This window comes from Megalopta genalis, chromosome 4, assembly GCF_051020955.1.
Source record: "Megalopta genalis isolate 19385.01 chromosome 4, iyMegGena1_principal, whole genome shotgun sequence".
Classification (NCBI taxonomy): Eukaryota; Metazoa; Arthropoda; class Insecta; order Hymenoptera; family Halictidae; genus Megalopta; species Megalopta genalis.
The window spans coordinates 10,501,307-10,520,030 of NC_135016.1; the positions used below are offsets into that span (position 1 = coordinate 10,501,307).

The 18,724-nt window shown below is 37.2% G+C and overlaps 4 protein-coding genes across 10 annotated transcripts; all 4 read right to left on the reverse strand.

Annotated features, from left to right (window-relative positions):
• LOC117225115 (transmembrane protein 45B) lies at window positions 1-1,214 on the reverse strand. Its single transcript, XM_033478443.2, has one exon. The coding sequence runs from the start codon at window positions 1,212-1,214 to the stop codon at window positions 453-455; it is 762 nt and encodes a 253-aa protein (XP_033334334.1). The 3' UTR covers window positions 1-452.
• A 3,370-nt stretch (window positions 1,215-4,584) lies between these two features.
• Window positions 4,585-10,169, reverse strand: LOC117225107 (angiotensin-converting enzyme). 3 transcript variants are annotated; one of them, XM_076521279.1, is made up of 14 exons: window positions 9,958-10,169; window positions 8,771-9,088; window positions 8,414-8,551; window positions 8,185-8,343; window positions 8,027-8,126; window positions 7,800-7,943; window positions 6,923-7,226; window positions 6,704-6,856; window positions 6,518-6,642; window positions 5,711-5,886; window positions 5,473-5,633; window positions 5,215-5,337; window positions 4,951-5,135; window positions 4,585-4,855 (listed from the first exon to the last, which is right to left on the reverse strand). In XM_076521279.1, the coding sequence occupies exons 2-14, from the start codon at window positions 8,846-8,848 to the stop codon at window positions 4,758-4,760; spliced, it is 1,944 nt and encodes a 647-aa protein (XP_076377394.1). In that variant the 5' UTR covers window positions 8,849-9,088; window positions 9,958-10,169; the 3' UTR covers window positions 4,585-4,757. The 3 variants fall into 3 exon arrangements, with proteins under 3 accessions (XP_076377394.1, XP_076377395.1, XP_033334326.1); XM_076521280.1 differs by having other exon boundaries at window positions 10,012-10,165; XM_033478435.2 differs by having other exon boundaries at window positions 8,771-10,169.
• Window positions 10,170-10,499: 330 nt separating this feature from the next.
• Window positions 10,500-16,109, reverse strand: LOC117225331 (cilia- and flagella-associated protein 263-like). Of its 5 annotated transcripts, XM_033478809.2 has the most exons (7): window positions 15,599-16,020; window positions 14,877-15,108; window positions 13,947-14,183; window positions 13,643-13,875; window positions 12,272-12,471; window positions 11,521-11,681; window positions 10,500-11,461 (listed from the first exon to the last, which is right to left on the reverse strand). In XM_033478809.2, the coding sequence occupies exons 1-7, from the start codon at window positions 15,717-15,719 to the stop codon at window positions 11,410-11,412; spliced, it is 1,236 nt and encodes a 411-aa protein (XP_033334700.2). In that variant the 5' UTR covers window positions 15,720-16,020; the 3' UTR covers window positions 10,500-11,409. The 5 variants fall into 5 exon arrangements, with proteins under 5 accessions (XP_033334700.2, XP_076377402.1, XP_076377399.1 ...); XM_076521287.1 differs by lacking the exons at window positions 10,500-11,461; window positions 11,521-11,681 and adding an exon at window positions 12,000-12,137; XM_076521284.1 differs by lacking the exons at window positions 10,500-11,461; window positions 11,521-11,681 and having other exon boundaries at window positions 12,005-12,471; window positions 15,599-15,884; window positions 15,969-16,109.
• A 60-nt stretch (window positions 16,110-16,169) lies between these two features.
• Window positions 16,170-18,716, reverse strand: LOC117225338 (fas apoptotic inhibitory molecule 1). Its single transcript, XM_033478821.2, has 5 exons — window positions 18,548-18,716; window positions 17,266-17,495; window positions 17,069-17,194; window positions 16,517-16,566; window positions 16,170-16,457 (listed from the first exon to the last, which is right to left on the reverse strand). Exons 1-5 carry the CDS (start codon window positions 18,565-18,567, stop codon window positions 16,287-16,289), a joined length of 597 nt encoding a protein of 198 aa, XP_033334712.1. The 5' UTR covers window positions 18,568-18,716; the 3' UTR covers window positions 16,170-16,286.
• Between the last annotated feature and the right edge of the window lie 8 nt (window positions 18,717-18,724).

Sequence of the window (18,724 nt, forward strand, 5' to 3'; positions counted from 1 at the left end):
TTAGAGGATGAAAATGCGTTTATTGAAATGATGTATGTACATTTTGTACATTTTGGCACGTAGTTATGATCGAAGTAGAAAAACTTATTACAAAAGACGAGATTCTATAAATAAATAAGTGAGCAACAATATCGTAAGGCACCTCTTAAGTCCTAATGAGTATTCGTCCTACAATATATCAGGGCATTACAAAACCGCTTATTGCTATGGTATTCCGTATAATTAGGGCCGTATAAAATAGTTGTTCGTTGTAGTAAAAAACGGAATATTGTTATAAATATTACGTCAAAAAATACTGACAGTGTAAAAGTTAAATTTGGTTTGTGCATTTTGATTATTTGGCTCTACACTACCATTAAAATGTTTCTCTAAGGTCATCAGCTTCGCGCACAGTGGAGTAAATGTTACATTTGCGCAAAGTTGAATGCATTTGATACTTTCACCAGAGATGTTCACATTCTCTGATCCGGTTCTTGGCAAAAATCGTAAATGGGTATCTCTGGTGGTCCCTCTAACATCAGTCTGGGTGCACAACTTCTTGTGACCACTACTATAGACAATGTAACTGCTGATGCAGCAGCCACGTGCCATGAGAATATCAGAGCAACAACTTCTGGCAGTATTGGAATTGCAGGATGCACACGTATCATGTGGACTATCCAGCTACCATGAATAATCGTGGTCCAGGCTCTCAAGAGCTTCAATTCTGGCCACACAACTTCCAATATAACAGCCACAGATGTTGTCCACGCTATAAATGCCAATATTAAATTGGCAACTAGCATGCTACTCCAAAAGAAGAAAAATCCTTCTATGAAGAAACTCTGAGCCAGAGCCATCTTAACCAACCCTTCGCTCACATTGTGAGGGAAGTAAAAGTTCAGAACATCGACAAGACCAGAGAATGCAAAGAACAGATAGATCGTAGCTAGTACAACTTTTGGGGAAACTGTACCAGTTTGAGGCATTTCACCTGTTATTGTGCCACCTAAGCCGACAGCAGTTGCTATCAGCTTCAAACTTCCCTCAATGGGATGGTTGTACAATAATCTCTCACATTTCTTTAGCAACTGTAATCCCTTTGTGGTGTTCGAATCGTCTCTGCGTCTCAGAGAGACCCAATACTTGGCATAATCGTAGCACCATTTCAAGCCAAACCCATAGAATATAAATCCAAGAACAATGCACGCCAAAGAACTGTCCATGGAAATCATTGAGAATTGTTGTTGAATCTGAAAGTCATACAAAATCAGTCAGACATATTGGAGCATGAAACAATGTAGTTTAAAGTGCACAGAATAGCCAGAGATAAAGATATCAACCAGATATAGACAGAGAAAATATATTTACTTTTGACATCACTGTAAATTATTCAGTTATGTAAAACTTACCCCCTGGATCTTCCCCAGCTGCACTTTCTGAAATGGTTTATAGTAATAGTGTGAGTGAGGTGTCGGATAAATATCTTAGTGTGGGATTTAAGGACTGAGTATACAATACATACACTACTGGCTCCACTCCTGCACAACTCTAGCTGCAGCTTGCTATGCAGTCGAAAATAAGGACAGAAATTGCTTTGCTCCGATTGGCTGACGATTCAATGCTAAAACAGGATTCGCTGCGGATTGGATGTGCAGTAAAATGATGAAGACAAAAGTGCTTGCTTAGAGAGGAAGAAAAAAATTATTCATGTATCTATGTATGCAGTTTACTTTTGCAATGCCCCATATGGTGTTTATTGCGACTAACTATGTAAGCATCGCTGAAACACATGAGGACTATCTCGTCTCGCCTCGTGTTCATCGGCGTTGGACAGACAATGCGTGTTCATAATAGAGTAAATACTCCTGCACGCTTTCTCAATTCTCTAAGTTGGCGCGCACATCCCCACCATTTAATTCCGTATCCAATCCGCAGTGAATCCTGCCTCAGCAGTGAATCGTCTGCCAATCAGAGCAAAGAAAATGTCTGCGTCGACCCTTGCTAACGGATCAAGCTGCAGCCTGAAGGAGTACAGACACAGACGAAGTATCAGAGAAGATCGGGCATCATATGGGGTTTCTTGTCACATGTTCTGAAATACCGACATCGCTAAAAGCCAGAGGTTTTCTCTACAGTGTAAAAGGAGCAAGAGGCTCCTGGCGCTTTAAATACAGCAAACCTGAACCAGGTCTTCTCGCGCTCTTTGCCAAAATAGAACAGTCAGCTACACAGTGGTGGCGACTCTAAAAATACAAGCTGCATACAATGTTGCAGCGCGAGCTCGAGACTTTCCAGCTTGTCGAATCATCGAGATGTTTGTAACTGAAAATTCAGAGGAGATTACACAGCAGACATCATATCTATGATTACTTGAAACGAAACATTGTTTTATAAATGTCGAAACTTCATTTGCAAAGTAGAGGTATATAATTTTAATAAAATAACGCGTGATTCGTGTTAAAAACAGTTTACTTCGCAGCAGGACTGAGGAAAAATAGATTTTTGAAATAGTAGATAGACTATAAATATTTTTATCTTCTCGTGTAGTATAGAATTTGGCCAACAAACGTTTTTTGTAATATTAGTTGCATATGAATATTACGTAGTTAAATATATTTAAAATGTTATTTCCATGTGTAATTACTATTTCAAAAAAAGTTTATTTGCCAAATTTTGTATTGCATGAGAAGATGAACGTATTTATAGTCTATTTACTATTTCAGAAATTTATTTTCCCCAGCCCTGCTTCACAGCCATTAGCTCGATGTAATTATCGATTTCGAATCTGTTATAAAATGATCGAGGTTTCGTTCGATTTATAACCGATCTAAAATCGAAAATTACATCGATTGCCCGGGTCTCACCACGTGGAGGTTGCTGTGACTGGAGACCCGAAAGGGAGTCAGAACGAAACCAGAATTCGTTATGGCTCCCTTTCTTACAACAACAAGTTTTATTTAATAACTAACGCCTTAGTAAATAACGCCTTAATAAATAACACGTTAATAAATAACGTCTTAATAATTACGCGTCATCCCTAGATAATATATCTGGATGACATCCCTCAATGAAAACCTAACAAGATCATATTTTCAATTAAGTTGGTGGCATCCTTCCATCGTCGCTGTGTCCATTTCGTTTGTTAAACGAAACACGCTATCGATTGAAAATGAAAAACCCCCGTGCATCTTCATTTTTGTCTACGCGACACTGAATGGAAATGCGTCTCCAAATACATCAGATATGAAAAAAAATTTTTTGAATAAAAGGGGAATACATATATATTTGGAAAGATCTTCAAAAATGATCAGTAGTGACCACTAGAATGACCATTGCTGACCACAGGACTGGACCAAAGGTTAAATGGACCCTGGAGGTTGGTCCACCCATGGTCAAACCACTTCTAGAGGAGATTCCTTGAAACTCGACTGTTCCCTCCAGCGAGCACAACGCAACTGACTGAACGATAATCCGCCGCCGAACAATGTTGTCCCGAACCGAATGTTGTCCCCACCAATGACTTCGATGAACGTTGATCGCAACGATCAACGTTCGTGAATTATTAAATCGAATTTCCGTCATTAATAAATTTATTAGTTCTGGCTTCTTAATATTTACAACAATTTCGTTTATTAGAAATCTGGTTAAGCACCCCCTTGGCTATTTTGCCTTTTAATTTGTTAATGAAAATAACCGATAGAATCAGAAATATGGAGTAATGTTTCGAGCATGAATATTTCGAGAAATTTTTGCAGCAGACGAGTTTCGTTAATAAATTGATTGCTTTTTGACGTTTAATATTTAGGGGAATTTTTTTTGCCAATGATACTATCGAGCACTCCTGTGATTATTTCGTTATATCATTTCGTAATGGAAATAATTAATGACGTCGAATATACGGAGTGATTTTTAAAGCATCGATGTGTCGAAGAATCATTACATTGAGAATATTCTACTGATATATTTATTATTTCTAGCTGATCAATAATTACAAGAATTTGCTTTCCTAATGATAGCTTCTAATACTCCTCTTATCTGCTTTAAAATCTAATGTTTAGCAAAAATAGTTAACAGAATTCGAGGTACAGACGAACGTTTCAAGCACAAATATTTCGAAAAATAATTTCGATAAATCATTCGATACACACACGTTTCGAAGTTTGCGAAGACTATGGCTCCAAATTGAAAAGAGTCGTTTGAATATACGCGCCGTTTGAATGCGTGAGTTCCAAATACGAATGAGGTATACAGAATACTCGTTCCTCGCTAAGAAGCTTAAACTTTTTAAATTTTGGTAACGATAAGCACGACACGAGAATGGTAATGGGACTTTTGAAATCCCAATTTTGGGCGACAAAAGAATAAATTAGGTGTCAAATCTACTCTTATACCTCGTCGGTCATCAAACTTCAATCAAAGAGTTATCTTAACTGGACCTCACATAACTATACCTAATAATCAAAATCTAAAGACAGCTGCACGAAAACCCGTATCATATTATTTAATAATATGGCAGTATGAAAATGTAAATTATTAGCAACGTAATATTATCATGATTACTATTTGCATGATTGACAGTGTGAATTAATCTGCAAAAATAAATTACGTAAGTTCTATTAATTTCTTTAATTGGAAAATAAAAGGACAGCCTCGAACTTGGCCCACTCTTATACCTCCTTTGTGATACGTAATTAAAATCTTTCATATATTTACACAGTTCCGTTTTATATACAAAGTGGTCGCATTTTTATTACTTTGGTCGTCGCTTCCATTTACTAAAATACTGAAAGCTGTGTCACGATTAAAATCAGTGAAACAAGTAAGCCGGAGCTGATCCTCCGAGCGCCATTTTGGTACCAGTGAAAAAACAGTGCTGGAAAATAACGGAAGAAGCCTTTACTCGCAAAATATTATTATTAGCGCGTTTTGAAAATCTCACACGAATCGAAATGACATTTATAAACTCACCTGTGTCTTCGCGATTCGTGATCCATCCGACCACGGGTTCCATTTCATTCTGTCTTTTCAGCCATTGATTTAGGGGTTCGAAGTACCTTATCATAGCTCCTGCGTCCATTCTATTTGTTCTGCCTCTTGTCATCTGCCTTAGAACGTCTTTCCACGACCTTGAGGAACCCATTGACAATACATCGCTAAAATAATTAACAGGCCAATTGTGAAATGCATAGCTTATACATATAATTTATTAGCTGTTTTTTATTTTGTACGCACGATAGGAGTCTGCCTGCCTCTCGGGATCTATAAAAGTCACAGGTGTACAAATCACCGGTGTGACCTGCGATTTCGCACAGTGATTCGTACAGCTGGAATTGCAGTACTACACCAACGAAGTATCTGGAAGCAGCAGTAAGACAATAATAAATTCTAGAGCCATTAAACATGATCAAAATCGACTATTCGCAGCTAAGCATTTATCAATCAATTTCCCGACAGCAATCGCAATTTTAGTTGTCGATTAACGAGTCGTACTTGGCGTAAAGTGCGTCCGCAGGAACATGGTACTTTGAGCCAGGATCAAAGTCTCTTTCCGATCTTGGCACTGGTGGTACAATTCCTTGGTATTGCAATCTTAATTCCCACCAATTATTCGTCATATCGGCGACGCCGTCGCGAAATACACGCCACCTCCACTTTAAATATTAAAGTCAAGTATGTACGAGATCTCGATCAAAGTGGCAACTTAAGAATATAATTGGAATGGTAAAACCTCGTCGACGATGTATGCGAATGGCATGTAGGCAACTTTACGAAGGGCCATTAGCATCAGGAAGTTGATACTGCTGCCGTAATCGTCGGTCGAGTTATTGTGAAGTCCAATTCTGCTTAAATGCTGGGAAGTGAAGACGGAGAGGCCGATGGCGTCGCTGACTGCCTCGAAGAACCCTAAATTCATCAATTCAGCTCCGATATTAATTTATACATTGCTAGATAAATATTTTTTATTAATTCAAATTTATGTTGTTCACTTTGATTTTAGATTCCAAGATTTTATTCAGAGTTTAGAATTTAAGATTTTATTTAGACTTTAGAATTCATGGTTTTATTTATAGATTTTAGATTATGATTTAGATTAGATTTTATATTCTAAGATTTTATTTAGACTTTTGATTGTACGATTTTTTATTTAGATTTTAGATTTTAAGATTTTATTTAGATTTTAGATTCTAAGATTTTATTTAGGTCTTCGATTATATGATTTTATTTAGATTTTAGATTCTAAGATTTTATTTAGATTTTAGAGTCTAAGATCTTATTTAGATTTTAGATTCTATGATTTTATTTAGATTTAAAATAGATAGTCGAAAACTATTTAAAATTTTAAGCACATTTATGATGAAAATTATTAATAATAATAATAATCAAAATAATTGAAATAATTACGTTATTTATTTGCAACTTTAACAGCTAGGCGCATAAGCCTCATGCTATCCTCAAAGACTTAATCAATTTTCGATTTTCGATTTAGATTCACTGATTCAGATTTCGGTCCATTTCTCGCATAATTAATTATTACCTGGAATCGCTTCATTTCGGAACAATAATGGCTGGTCCCTATACTGCAAGAAGTACTGCAAACGAGCAATCTCCTGATGAGTCGATAGAAGATCATCCATAGTGACCCTCGTGCATTGTTTTATCCTGCAATTTCGTACATGTATCATTCCAAACAATGAATGAAAAAATATTATTTATTAAATACCTGTAGTCTATCCTGTTGCAAAAATCCCACGCACTAGAGGTGCACTTCACTTCCCTGTCTATGGGTTTCTCGAACATGGAGAACCTCCAAAACTCAGGCGGCATGGGTTTCATCCCCAAAGAAGTGAAGAACTCCTCTGCTATTTGGAACATCCTTAAACATTTTTTCATTTGACAAAATTCAGTTAAACAAATACGAATACTGCTTTCACGTGATTACCTCAACGGTGTGAAGCCTTGAATCATCATGTCCAAAGACACGTCGAGCCTTCTGCTCGCTGGAAATGGCTGAACAACGTCGAAAATGTCCTCCCAATTTTGAGCCCACATGTTTCCCAAAACGTGCGCCGGAAGTGGGCCGTCTCTTCTTATCTTGTCGCCGTATCTTTCGTACAATTTTGTTCTGACATAGGTGAACAGATTCTTGTAGAGATGCATTATGGCTGACATTATGTCCGCCGTGCTCTGCTGGAAGTGCTCGTCGTCGAAGAGTTCCTTCATTTGGTCGCCTGCGTTCTCGAATCCTGCGGACGACATAAACTCAAAACTGCTCTAAATAAATAGGTATACTTATTAGGAAGCCTCGTGTAATTTTAGTAAATGTTCTTTCATGTTTCTGAATGCTGCGAGACAAAAAACGTGATCACTAGACCTTGAATTTTTATACGAAATCAGAATTTCAGAATTAAATAATTAATAATAATTTTAGTAAGTCAAAAATAATATTCTTATTATAATGCTCTTAATAATGTTAATAAGTTCAACATAATATTTCCGTTATAATATATAATATTAATATATAATTATATAATATATAATTCTCTTAATTAATGTTAATGAGAGAGTTCAGGATAATATTCCTATTATAACATTCTACATAATTTTTAATAAGTTCAGAATAATATTCCTACTATAACATTCTAAATAATTTTTAATAAATTCAGAATAAATTCCTCTGTCATTTCTACAGTTTTGTATTTCTTCTATTTACTTTTTTAAGCAAAGGTGCATTGGTACCAATCCGGAGCTTGTGTTTCCAAAAACATGAAAGAACATCCTGCACAACTCGCAGAATTATTTGGCATATTATAATCTACCGTTTAATCTAGCTGCTTGATTAGCAAGCTGTATATATCTCATGTATTTGTTCTTCAGCTGAGGTCCAGTTGCTTCGTGCCAGGCGTGCCAATAATACAACAACTCGTCGTAGTCCTTCGATCGCGCCATTATTGTACTAACGTCTAAGAAGCATGAAAGAAAATGATATAGCAACCCTGACCAACAATCCCGAATGACTTAATTATACGTGATTCAGATGACAAACCGTGGTCCAAAGTCAAGTCACAATTAGCCCCAATGGTTCTGTAAGGGCACAGTCTCGTTCTGGCGTACACCTCCTTCATTTCTGCAATCAGGCTGTGTACCTGTAATTTACTTGTTTGAGTCACGAGCATCTTTACATACAATTCAGTACTAAATTACCTCGTTAAACTTGTCGTCGGTCAAAGAGTTCCGTCCTTTCACAGCGATCATTTTGAGCTCTCTCCTGGCCAAGGGATCAGGAATTCGGCTCCAAGCGAAGCCGATCGCCTTCTTCCAGGATATCCTGTCAAATTTCAACTTCAACGCCTGCTCCTCCAACTGAAACAATCGAACCACCCTCGATTTGTTCGCTGGAATATCTGTTCATCGAAATGTAATTCGACGTTACCATTCGTCTCCGATTCGTTTCGGAGACATTGGTAGCGAAGTTCCACTGCGCCGTCATCACCCTCGTGCACATCGTCGAAGCCTCGCTGTCGTACTCCCTCAGAAACTGAAGAGCGTCGCCCAGGTTCAGGTTCATGCCCTTAAAATCACGAGAAAAGTTGCTCCTGCTGGCCTAGATATCACGCACGTGCGATTCCCGGGCTAATTAGAATTTCAAATGCTAACGTATCTGGGAGACCAAACGTTTCTTGGAGCGTGTCGGACAAGTAGGCTCGTATCGAACCGTATCATCTATTAAATACCGTTAACGATCATCGAGCAAGACCATAATCCCCAGCGGCTTCAGAATTTCACTCACCTCCAAATACTTTTGGAAATATCCCCGGATCAGAGAACAGATCGTCATCGCGAGGACAAATCTCCCCGCGAACCTCATGTCGGCTGCTTTCGAAGAGCACTTGGAAATCGGTCAAACGCGATGAGAAAGCCGACGAACTTTCTCGAGATCGGTTTTATTTGTCATTGAAATTAGACTGCAGGATGTTCACGCAACGGGACATTGGCTAATTCCTTCGCGCACTATCGAGCACGCCAGTTTCCTCATTTTTGGTGTTCAGGTTCGACGAACTATTTTCGTTCCGTCGCCGACGCCGTTTCCGATCGCGCAGATTTCAACCTGTTGATCCGCGTATTAAGATCGCGATTGGGTAGTTACTTTTGCGAGATTTTGGCGCTGTAGACTCAACAGTTAATTGCGGATTTTATGCATTTGTAATGAAAATATGCATTAGAAGAATTGACGAATATTGTTACATTATTCACATTTCATTAAAACCGTTTGAAGAAGTACTTTTTTATTGAACCTTTTTCTCTTGTAATTTATGTAAGGACTACTTATTTCGTGCTAAAATCCACAGTGTACTTATTACACAGAACACAAGAGTAATCGTTCAAGCTAGCTTGGAAGATGTACTACACGATTTTTTATGATTTAAGACGATTCGATTACAAGTGTAGGAAATATCGACGTTGCAAGACAGTTCCTCAAATGAATATTGTTGAACAACAACGAATAATCATATTTGAAGCTTCAATGTTGAATTTCACAATTTTGCATCATTTCAGATAACCCAGTCACGAGGCCCCAATCAAAGTCCAATCATCATTTCATAAGGCAGCTTCAAAGAACTGCAATTTTGTTAAATAAAGCTAGAATGATGGCTCGAATGTTAACTTTCGCGACTTGTCATCATTAAAGATGATCAAATTCTGCGATTTTTAGGACTGTGATGTCACAAGTGAACCTTATTGAACCGAATACACAAATGATCGCCGAAGCTATCCCGAAAGATGAATTTCACGACGTTTTATCATTTGGAACGATCCAATTATGAACGAACGAAATTACGAGAACCGTCTGACACGTGACTCTTTCTGAACAAAATCCAACGATGTGTTTATAAACTAGCTTGAAAATCCAATTGCACGATTTCCAGTAATTAAAAATGAACCAATTCTGAGATAGCTGCGGTCTCGCAAGCGTACGTTATCGAACGAAATCCACGAATCGCGCAGACTTCAACCTGTCGCTCCACATACTGAGATCACGGTTGGCTAGACAATGTCACCTCCGGAGGATCACCGGATCGAAGGGAGTGTCCCGATCGGATTTTCGACTGGCACTGTCAATTCGGTAGCTGATCGAACGTTCGCCGCGTCGATGTTGTCGTCGCGGCAAAACTGAATCGCCGCAGAAAAGAGAAACATGGTCTTCCGGGACGGATATTCCACGGGCGAAAAGAGGAAGGGACAGGCATCGCCGGTGCGTGAAGCGTGACTACCCAGCACACACCGCGGCACACGCCAAAATCCTCCCATCTTCGGCTTCGCTGGTATTTCTTAACGCACTCATTGCTGCCTGCCGTGAATATAGTTGATCGCAGGAACGGAGTCCTGTTTACGAAAGCAAATATACGTGCGCGCAGGACGAGGACGGTAATTGGGTCACACGTTGGGGTTGCGGAAATTAGCCGAATGGCGGAACGGGTCAAGCCTAGCCTTGCAGGTTGCACGGTGCAAGGTGCAACTTTGCTGCACTTCGTCGAAATCAGTTTTATTTCTTTTTCTAAATTTAGATTTTTAGAGGCTTAATCATTTGTCTAGGCACTCTATTTTATTTCTGTCCTTAATTCGCTGTTGTTAAACATAGATTTATGTACATTTAACGATCTTTGTCACTTTAATTTTTATTGTGAACTGATATTGACTTATAGTTTAAAGACGTGATTAAAAATACGTTTCAGTTTCTCCATTTTATATTTTTGTTCTTAACTCTCTGTTTTTAAATATTGTGGCTGATCTATTTGCGCAAAATGATCTTGATCGCTAAGAATTATTTGAATTGACTTAAATTTTGGAGACGTAATTGAAAATATGTTTCGGTATATCCTTTTATTTTTATCCTTAACTCTTTGTTCTTTGATGTACACAAAATTTTATTGCGAACTGATATTGACTTACATTTTAATGATACGACTGAAAATATACTTCGGTATCTTCATTTTATCTTTGTCCTCGATTCTTTGTTTTTATTGTAATCTTCATTCTGCATACATATTAATGTTTCATTTGTATCCATCAGCTTTGGTACTGTTTACATTGTCTAAGAAATTGTCGTCACAGTACAAGAGGATCATTTATTTTTTCACTTGTCGAGAAACGTTCGAATCGTTTTTCGTCGGTGCAACAATGTTTCTCGACGATGCTTTTTACACAAGGCACAATACACAGAAAGTACGAGTACCATGGAAAGTGTACGGCTGTTTCCTTCGGCTTCGAGACAAGCACCGTAACTCCAATTACTCGGTGGCGTAACCAGTGCCGGTACCGAGCCGCGTAATTTTCTTTTACAGATATAATTGCGTCCTCGCGGAGACTTGTGCGACGGCTGGAAACGATTTCGGATGCCGTCAGTCGGATACCATCAAAACCAGAAGTTTATGCCCAGAACGGAGCGATCGGGTACACCGTGTCGGAGATCCTCCTAATACTGAAACGAAACCAAAGGTAAGAAATCACAGGACTGGCAACATCTTTCTTCGAATTCACCTTTCTTTCGGGCCAAGACTGCTTCCTTTGCCATGGATCTGTTTAAGAGATGTCTGGAATATTATTCTTTCGACGTATTTACGCCTTTCTAATCGTTTGTATTTCTTCTGCAGCTGCTCCACTTCAGCGTACACCTTCACGAACTCTAAAATATCTGGCACCTGCCAGAAACAATCTCAATTTAGGTAATGATCGTAAAAGAGAGAAATAAAATATAAACTAAATAAAATAAATTCTCCCCAACTCGCGCTTGGGTTGTGCACAAAGGTGGACAATTTGGGAAGAGGAGATGCGATTATTTGAGCCTTGCGGCTTGTTTTTATAGTTTATAATATAATAATATAATAATATAATATAATTTAATATAATATAATATAATATAATATAATATAATATAATATAATATAATATAATATAATATAATATAATATAATATAATATAATATAATATAATATAATATAATATAATATAATAATAATCCCAAAAGGTTCTAAAAGTTCTAAATCCCGATTGTCAACAACTATAAAAACGAGCCGCAAAGTTCGAATAATCGTACCTCCTCTTCCCGAATTGTCCATTGTTGTTTCGAAGCTGAGGATCGATTAGGTTGAATCTACTGTAATTCCAAACTTCCCAGATCGTATGCAACAGAACCGGTTGATTCACGAATGAAGCAGTTACGCTAATTAGAAAGTTTCTTAAGAAACCTACGGCGATTTTAATAAACAGATTGAATCCGCGATGACTCACGGAATGATTATCAACGTAGGTGATCAGATTGTTCCGATCCTTGTCCACTTTAGCCACGTCCTGCTGCACCTGTTTGTACTCGACGCGCAGCTCGCGAATCTGGTTATCCCTTTGCAACATTTCCTTCTTCAAGCCATTCAAAGTCTGCTGCAGGTCTCTCAACTTCTGCTTGCGCTGCGTCAGCTTCAGGTGATAATGTCCTGCAGTGGTAAGAGCAATTAATAAACAGTGTTATGCGCCTTGACAAGGCGCAACGATAATAGCGAGCCACCGTCTGAGTAGATAAGGTAACAATTAACTAGCAATTAGGAGATAAAGGTAACCATTATTTCTTAGCAACTTAAAGACAGAATAAATGAAAGATCCACCGGCCAGCTGTTTGCTAGTCGAGATTTACGACATGTCAGTGGCTATCGAGCGAGAAGTCAGACCTCAGAAGAGCACGTGCCTACAAAACGACGCCTAAATCTCTAAGTCTGTCTTCAATATTAATTAATAGACTGTGGATCTTTATGTAAAATAAAAGTTTTCTTCATTAATTGCACGATATAGGAACTACGGTAAGTTTTCCCTAATTTGCGTTCAGATTGCGCACAAAAATGGACAATTTGGGAAGAGGAGATACGATTATTCGGGCCTTGCAGCTTGTTTTTTTATAGTTTACAATATATCTAATATTTTATACTTTATAATATAATATAATAATAATATAATATAAGAATAATATACTAATAATATGATATAATAAAATAATATACTAATAATGTATATTAATGTTTATAATATAATATAGTTTATATTTTTATACTTTTTTTATACTTTATAATATAATAATAATATAGTAATAGTAATATAATATAATAAAAATGTAATAAGAATAATATACTAATAATGTATATTAATGTTTATAATATAATATACTTCATATCGTTTATAAAATCGAGCCGCAAGGCTCGAATAATCGTATCTCTTTTTCCCAAACTGTCTGTGCACAGACATCTTGTTTTTGTGCACAATCTGAGCGTAAATTAGGGAGAATACACTGTACATAGACATTTACTCCTTCTCTTAATAACTTTAACGAGCTAACAGCAATGCAATCATATCTTCAAATTGTTTAAATGAACTTGCCATTTTCCATTTAATCTGCATATTTTTCTCATAAATGTATAAAATCCGTAATTTACTAATTAGAGACATCTGAAATTACTAGCTGTAGATTTTCCTAAAAAATAGAGGATTCCAAACGTCCGTGTCATAAATCACTCAACGTGTAAAAAAAATTCTAAAACCGCTATTCGCTTCTTAACAAACAGGTTCATATAGTTTTCCTGATCGCCGAGATCGGACAGTGGTCTAACAGTTCTGCACCTGCAATCCTCTTCATGTCCAGCACGTACACCGACTTCTCCTCGATCATCCTTACGTAATCCTTGTTCTGGATATTCAATTGTTGAAAGTCGACGGCGCGTAACGCCTCCCCGAGCTGCTCCCTCTGGGCCAGCTGGTGTCTAGTCTTCTTGATCAGCATCCTATGAGTCGCGCTCCTAAGCCTCAGCCGCTCTATTATCGTGTTCGCCGATTTCAGCCATTCTTCGATGAATCTATGCGAGAATCGACAGACGAACTGCATGTTTCTCCGTGTAACAATGCATCCCGGAATAAGTGCATTCACCTCACGACTCTCTCGGCTGGGATCTTCCCGGTGATGGGGTCCACGCCTCCGACCACCACGTTCTCCTCGAACTCCTCCTTCGCCTCCTGCACCTCGCTCATGCGAATCTCCAATTCCTCCATCTCTGCTCGCATGATCGTTGTCCTCTTCTCCACCGTGATCTTCAATTCGTTCAGATTCTTTGTCATTTGATCCACCTCTTTGTTCGCCATCACTATGCGATGCGCTATTGGCACCCTGGTCGGTTCGATTATATGCGGAATTTTTATTTTAATTTATTTTAATTTTTATCGATTGGTACCGATCGTTAATGATCAATTCGTCAGCTTGTACGATTAATTGTCAAAGCTTGTCATTCAAAATCTTTAGCAATATTTTATCTATAGTAATTGTTGAAGCTAGTTAGTAAGATAATATCGACGTTGTACTATCATTTAGGATGATACAACTACGACTATTGTATTTTGCGTAAATTTATAGCTTCTCTTTGGCGACGTTTTTATCATATTTTTTAAGAGGATATGATGTATTTAATGCGATAAATAGAATAAATATAACTGTGTATGCTAACTAGGGATTTTTATGCTATTTCCCAGTTTCAGTGCCTCAAAAGGGGAATTTTAGATTCGACAATTTGGATTCGAGTCTTGCAGCTTGTTTTTGTAAACAATATAAACTATATTATATTATATTATAAACTATATACATTATTATTATTGTTATATTATTACATTACTATATTATTATATTATATTATTATTTTATCATATTATTATATTATATATATTATAAACTATAAAAACAAACCGCAAGGCTCGAATCGTATCTTCTCTTCCCAAATTGTCCATTTTTGTGCGCAATCTGAGCGCGAATTAGAGAGAAATTACTGTATAGGGTTAATAAATGAGCAATAAGTAGCAATTAACTAACTTCGTACTGTCAGTCGGTTTCCACGTGGGAAACACACTGGTAATCGGAGTTCTAGTTTCGGATAACACGCTGATCATGCTGGGTGTGCTCGCACGGCTGCTGATTGTCTTACGTCTTAGCGCATCCGGTATAGTTACCACGCTGTCCCGGAAACTCATGCGGGATGCTCGCATCGACATCATACGGGTTATCCTTCTTGTGTATTTCGTCCTTTCCAGCATTTGCGTTATGGCTTTTCGAGATAATGTTCACTTTTTACTTCTGGATTTATGTGTAATATATCCATGTGTTATATTATAACGTTAGTAGAGCATTTACTATAGCTTCGGATCAGTGTCTTTTGCCAACAAATTTTTTAACTTTAAGGATAGTTTCTCAATGAAATATTGTCTTGGATTTCGGCAATGACAACGGCAAATTTTGAACAGCTTCGAAATGTTATGAATCAATGCAAACTTAATTTTACTGAACGCAAGAAAAAATTATTTTAGGACACATACTTGTTTAGCAATAAATTAGCATTTGGAGCAGATGCAATGTGCTCGAATTAGCGAGGAGAATTATTTGCAATTAAGTCGTTGTTCGTGCATGAAGAGTTAAGGAAATTCTGATTCACTTTGAAAGTGCTTTGGAAGCTAAGTGATTCCAGATCTGTTACTGGAGGAAATAGGAATTTCATCGTAATGAAATCTACGTTAGTGAAACATAAGCGGCCAAATTACATCTCATGATTTGGGGATCAATTCGCGTCAGGTATCGTTCGTACACGTCGTTCTCCAAAGTAATCATCCAAATCTGCTGCAGAAGATCGTCCTGCATCTGCATCAACTCTTCGTAATTCATGGCTAGAATCGAAGAAACTCTCAAATTACTTTGAAATCTAACAGATAACGTAATCGATATAGACAGTCGTATTCTATGTCCTCCTCCTGTTTCATGGTAACACGCGACGCCATGCTGAATATACTCCCTCGCATCGACACAGGATCCATTTTTCCTTTGATTAGGCTAGATAAACATACAACTAATTATTTGATATAAGTAATTGCAGAATTCTTAGCGAACGATGTATAAAATAAAAAGATAACATACTTGTTCTATCGACAAGAAAAATAGAATAACGAGTTCTCTGGAACCTTGTGATTTTAATTTTCACTTCGATATTGATTTTATTCGATTGCAATTTATAATTTTTATGTGTCGAAAATGCTCAGATATTGCGGCACAGTCATCGCACAAACATGGAAAGCGAAACAGGGTTAGGTTAGCGAAGGATGGCTGCATTCAGATCAATGAATAGGTGAGTTGTTTCACTGTCTCGTGATTTAATTATGATTATGTACAAAGTGTAACAAATATTCGTGGCACGTGGGGGACGGTAACACTGCTATCGAGTGACAAATTGTACGTTTACGAATCGTCGGAGTCTCCCATTATAGTTTCTTTACCGATTTCCACGTCGTTCACGTACAAAGTGTACGTTAGTCCGATTTCCTTTTTGCCCGAGCTCTGTGTTCGAATCGAGGCTGGAATTTCCCCTATCGCGAAAAGTATTTCCGCGCCGTCGTCGGTGAAATCATTCTAGAAAATGGTAACTCGAATTACTATTTCGGATAATTATTAGGGGAAACGTTACTTACCTCAGTCTCGATCTGTTCGCCGTTCACCCAGACATTCTGCGTCTGTTTGTCTATTAAAAAACAGTATTGTTAATATTTTCAACAAGTATGTATCATATTGAAGAATTTTTTCTGCTTTAATCGTAGAAGCCAAATAAATAAATTTCAACTAGAACGATTCTGCGGACTCTTCCAAATACGACGATATACATTGTAACAAAATTATGAACATTTGAAGGTGTTTAAACAATTTTTAAAGATAACCGGACATTTTTGGGAAATATCTGAGAAAATTGAACCCGTTGAAAGCGACTTGCTGTCTTTGAATATTGTTTAAATATGTTTCAATGTTTATAATATTCTAAAAAATATGCCGTTGCGTCTGGGAGAGTTCACCGAATTATTTCATGTAAAAATCATTCGCATAGCTTTTGCAGTTTAACCGAAAAAAATTGTCAAAGTTAACGCTTTTCCTAAAGATTTTAATATTAATACACGAATTTCGCTAATTTCCGACATGAATGCATAAAATCTGCAGTTTATTAATTATTATTATTTATTATTATTAATTACCTAAGACAATTCTGTACTCCTCGTTGCCAATATTAGCCAACCAGGTCTCCAAAATCTTCGACTGTGCTTGAACAAAGTTCCTGTAGCTCTTCCCGTTCACCCACAGAGTGTAAGAATATCTCAAGCCTGTTTCCAACAAATTCTTACAATTTTTTAAAAAATTAAGATGACTGTTGTAGTGTATTGAATCATTTTACCTGGAATCGGGTCGACTCTAATAACAAATTTATTGTCGCTGAACATGAACACCTCGTCGCCGACGAGTTCAAACATCCATTCTCTGTGCACCAACTCTTTGCCATCCACTCGTATCACTCGGCGACCTGTCGCTGTGCCATGCTCGAATTCTATCACATGATTGCCGTCGCTTAGGGGAACGTTCCACTTGGCTGTCGGCACTTCCAGTGATTCCAAATGGTGCAGACTCCTGGATCATCGATTACCAACTCTAACATTAAATCTCGCACGCTGTTATTTGATTATTCGTTAAAAATAATCGACGGACAAGTGAAAGCAATTTGACGTTTCGACACAAGACAATCATCCGGAACATAAAAGTGAAATGGAGCTGCAAAAATGCTTTTGGAAAAAGATGATACAGTAAATTCCTATTAATTGACGCTCAGATTGTGCACAAAAATGGACAATTTGGGAAGAGGAGATACGATTTTTCGATTTTCTTGCGGCATGTTTTTATAAACGATATAAACTATATTCTATTATATTATAAACATTGATATACATTATTATTACTATATTATTATACTATAAACAATATAAACTATATTCTATTATATTATAAAGATTGATATACATTATTATTACTATATTATTATACTATACTATTATTACTATATTATTTATTATTACTATTATCATGTTATTATATTATTATGTTATAAACTATAAAAAATGCCGCAAGGCTCGAATAATCGTATCTCCTCTTCTCAAAATAGTCCACTTTTGCGCAAAATCTAAGCACCAATTAGGGAGTATTTACTGTACTTTATTATTACGGAGCTTATGTCAAAGTTTCTTCCTTCAATAACAGTAGACAGAAGTAGCTTTTTGCTTTTAATGATCTTAACGAATTGAAAATAATACAAATTCTTCCAACGTTGCCACTGCTCATTGTAAATGCTTTTTATTGAAAATGCATAAAATCACTTAATTTGCAACATGTCTAAACAATCAAGAATATTGCTCTGAAAATGAATATTCCAACAAAGCTGCCCAGCATTTCTGCGTTAAAATACATCATCGATTCTATTCATAAATGACAGGTCAGAAATATGGGACACTGAATTAATAATTCCTATTATTGATCAAACGTTTGATTGTTTCCGGTGCACGCCACGTACGCCACACGGACAACTACGCACAGCAGAAACACTAAATAACATGTCACCACATGCAGGATATTATTATCCAGGTACACAAATTGTTTTAATTAGATTTACTTTACTCCGTACGACTCACCTCAACAGAATACCAGCCATGTTACCTTGCTACTCGTTCCACCTGCACCTGAACTAGTCCGCCTTATTGATCGAATTCGCCAGGAAAATTTTTCGAATCGATATCCCAACCACCTGACGCTCCAACGCAACGCAATTATTGAACAACTGAATTGTTCGTCGCAAATCCCTCCGGTAT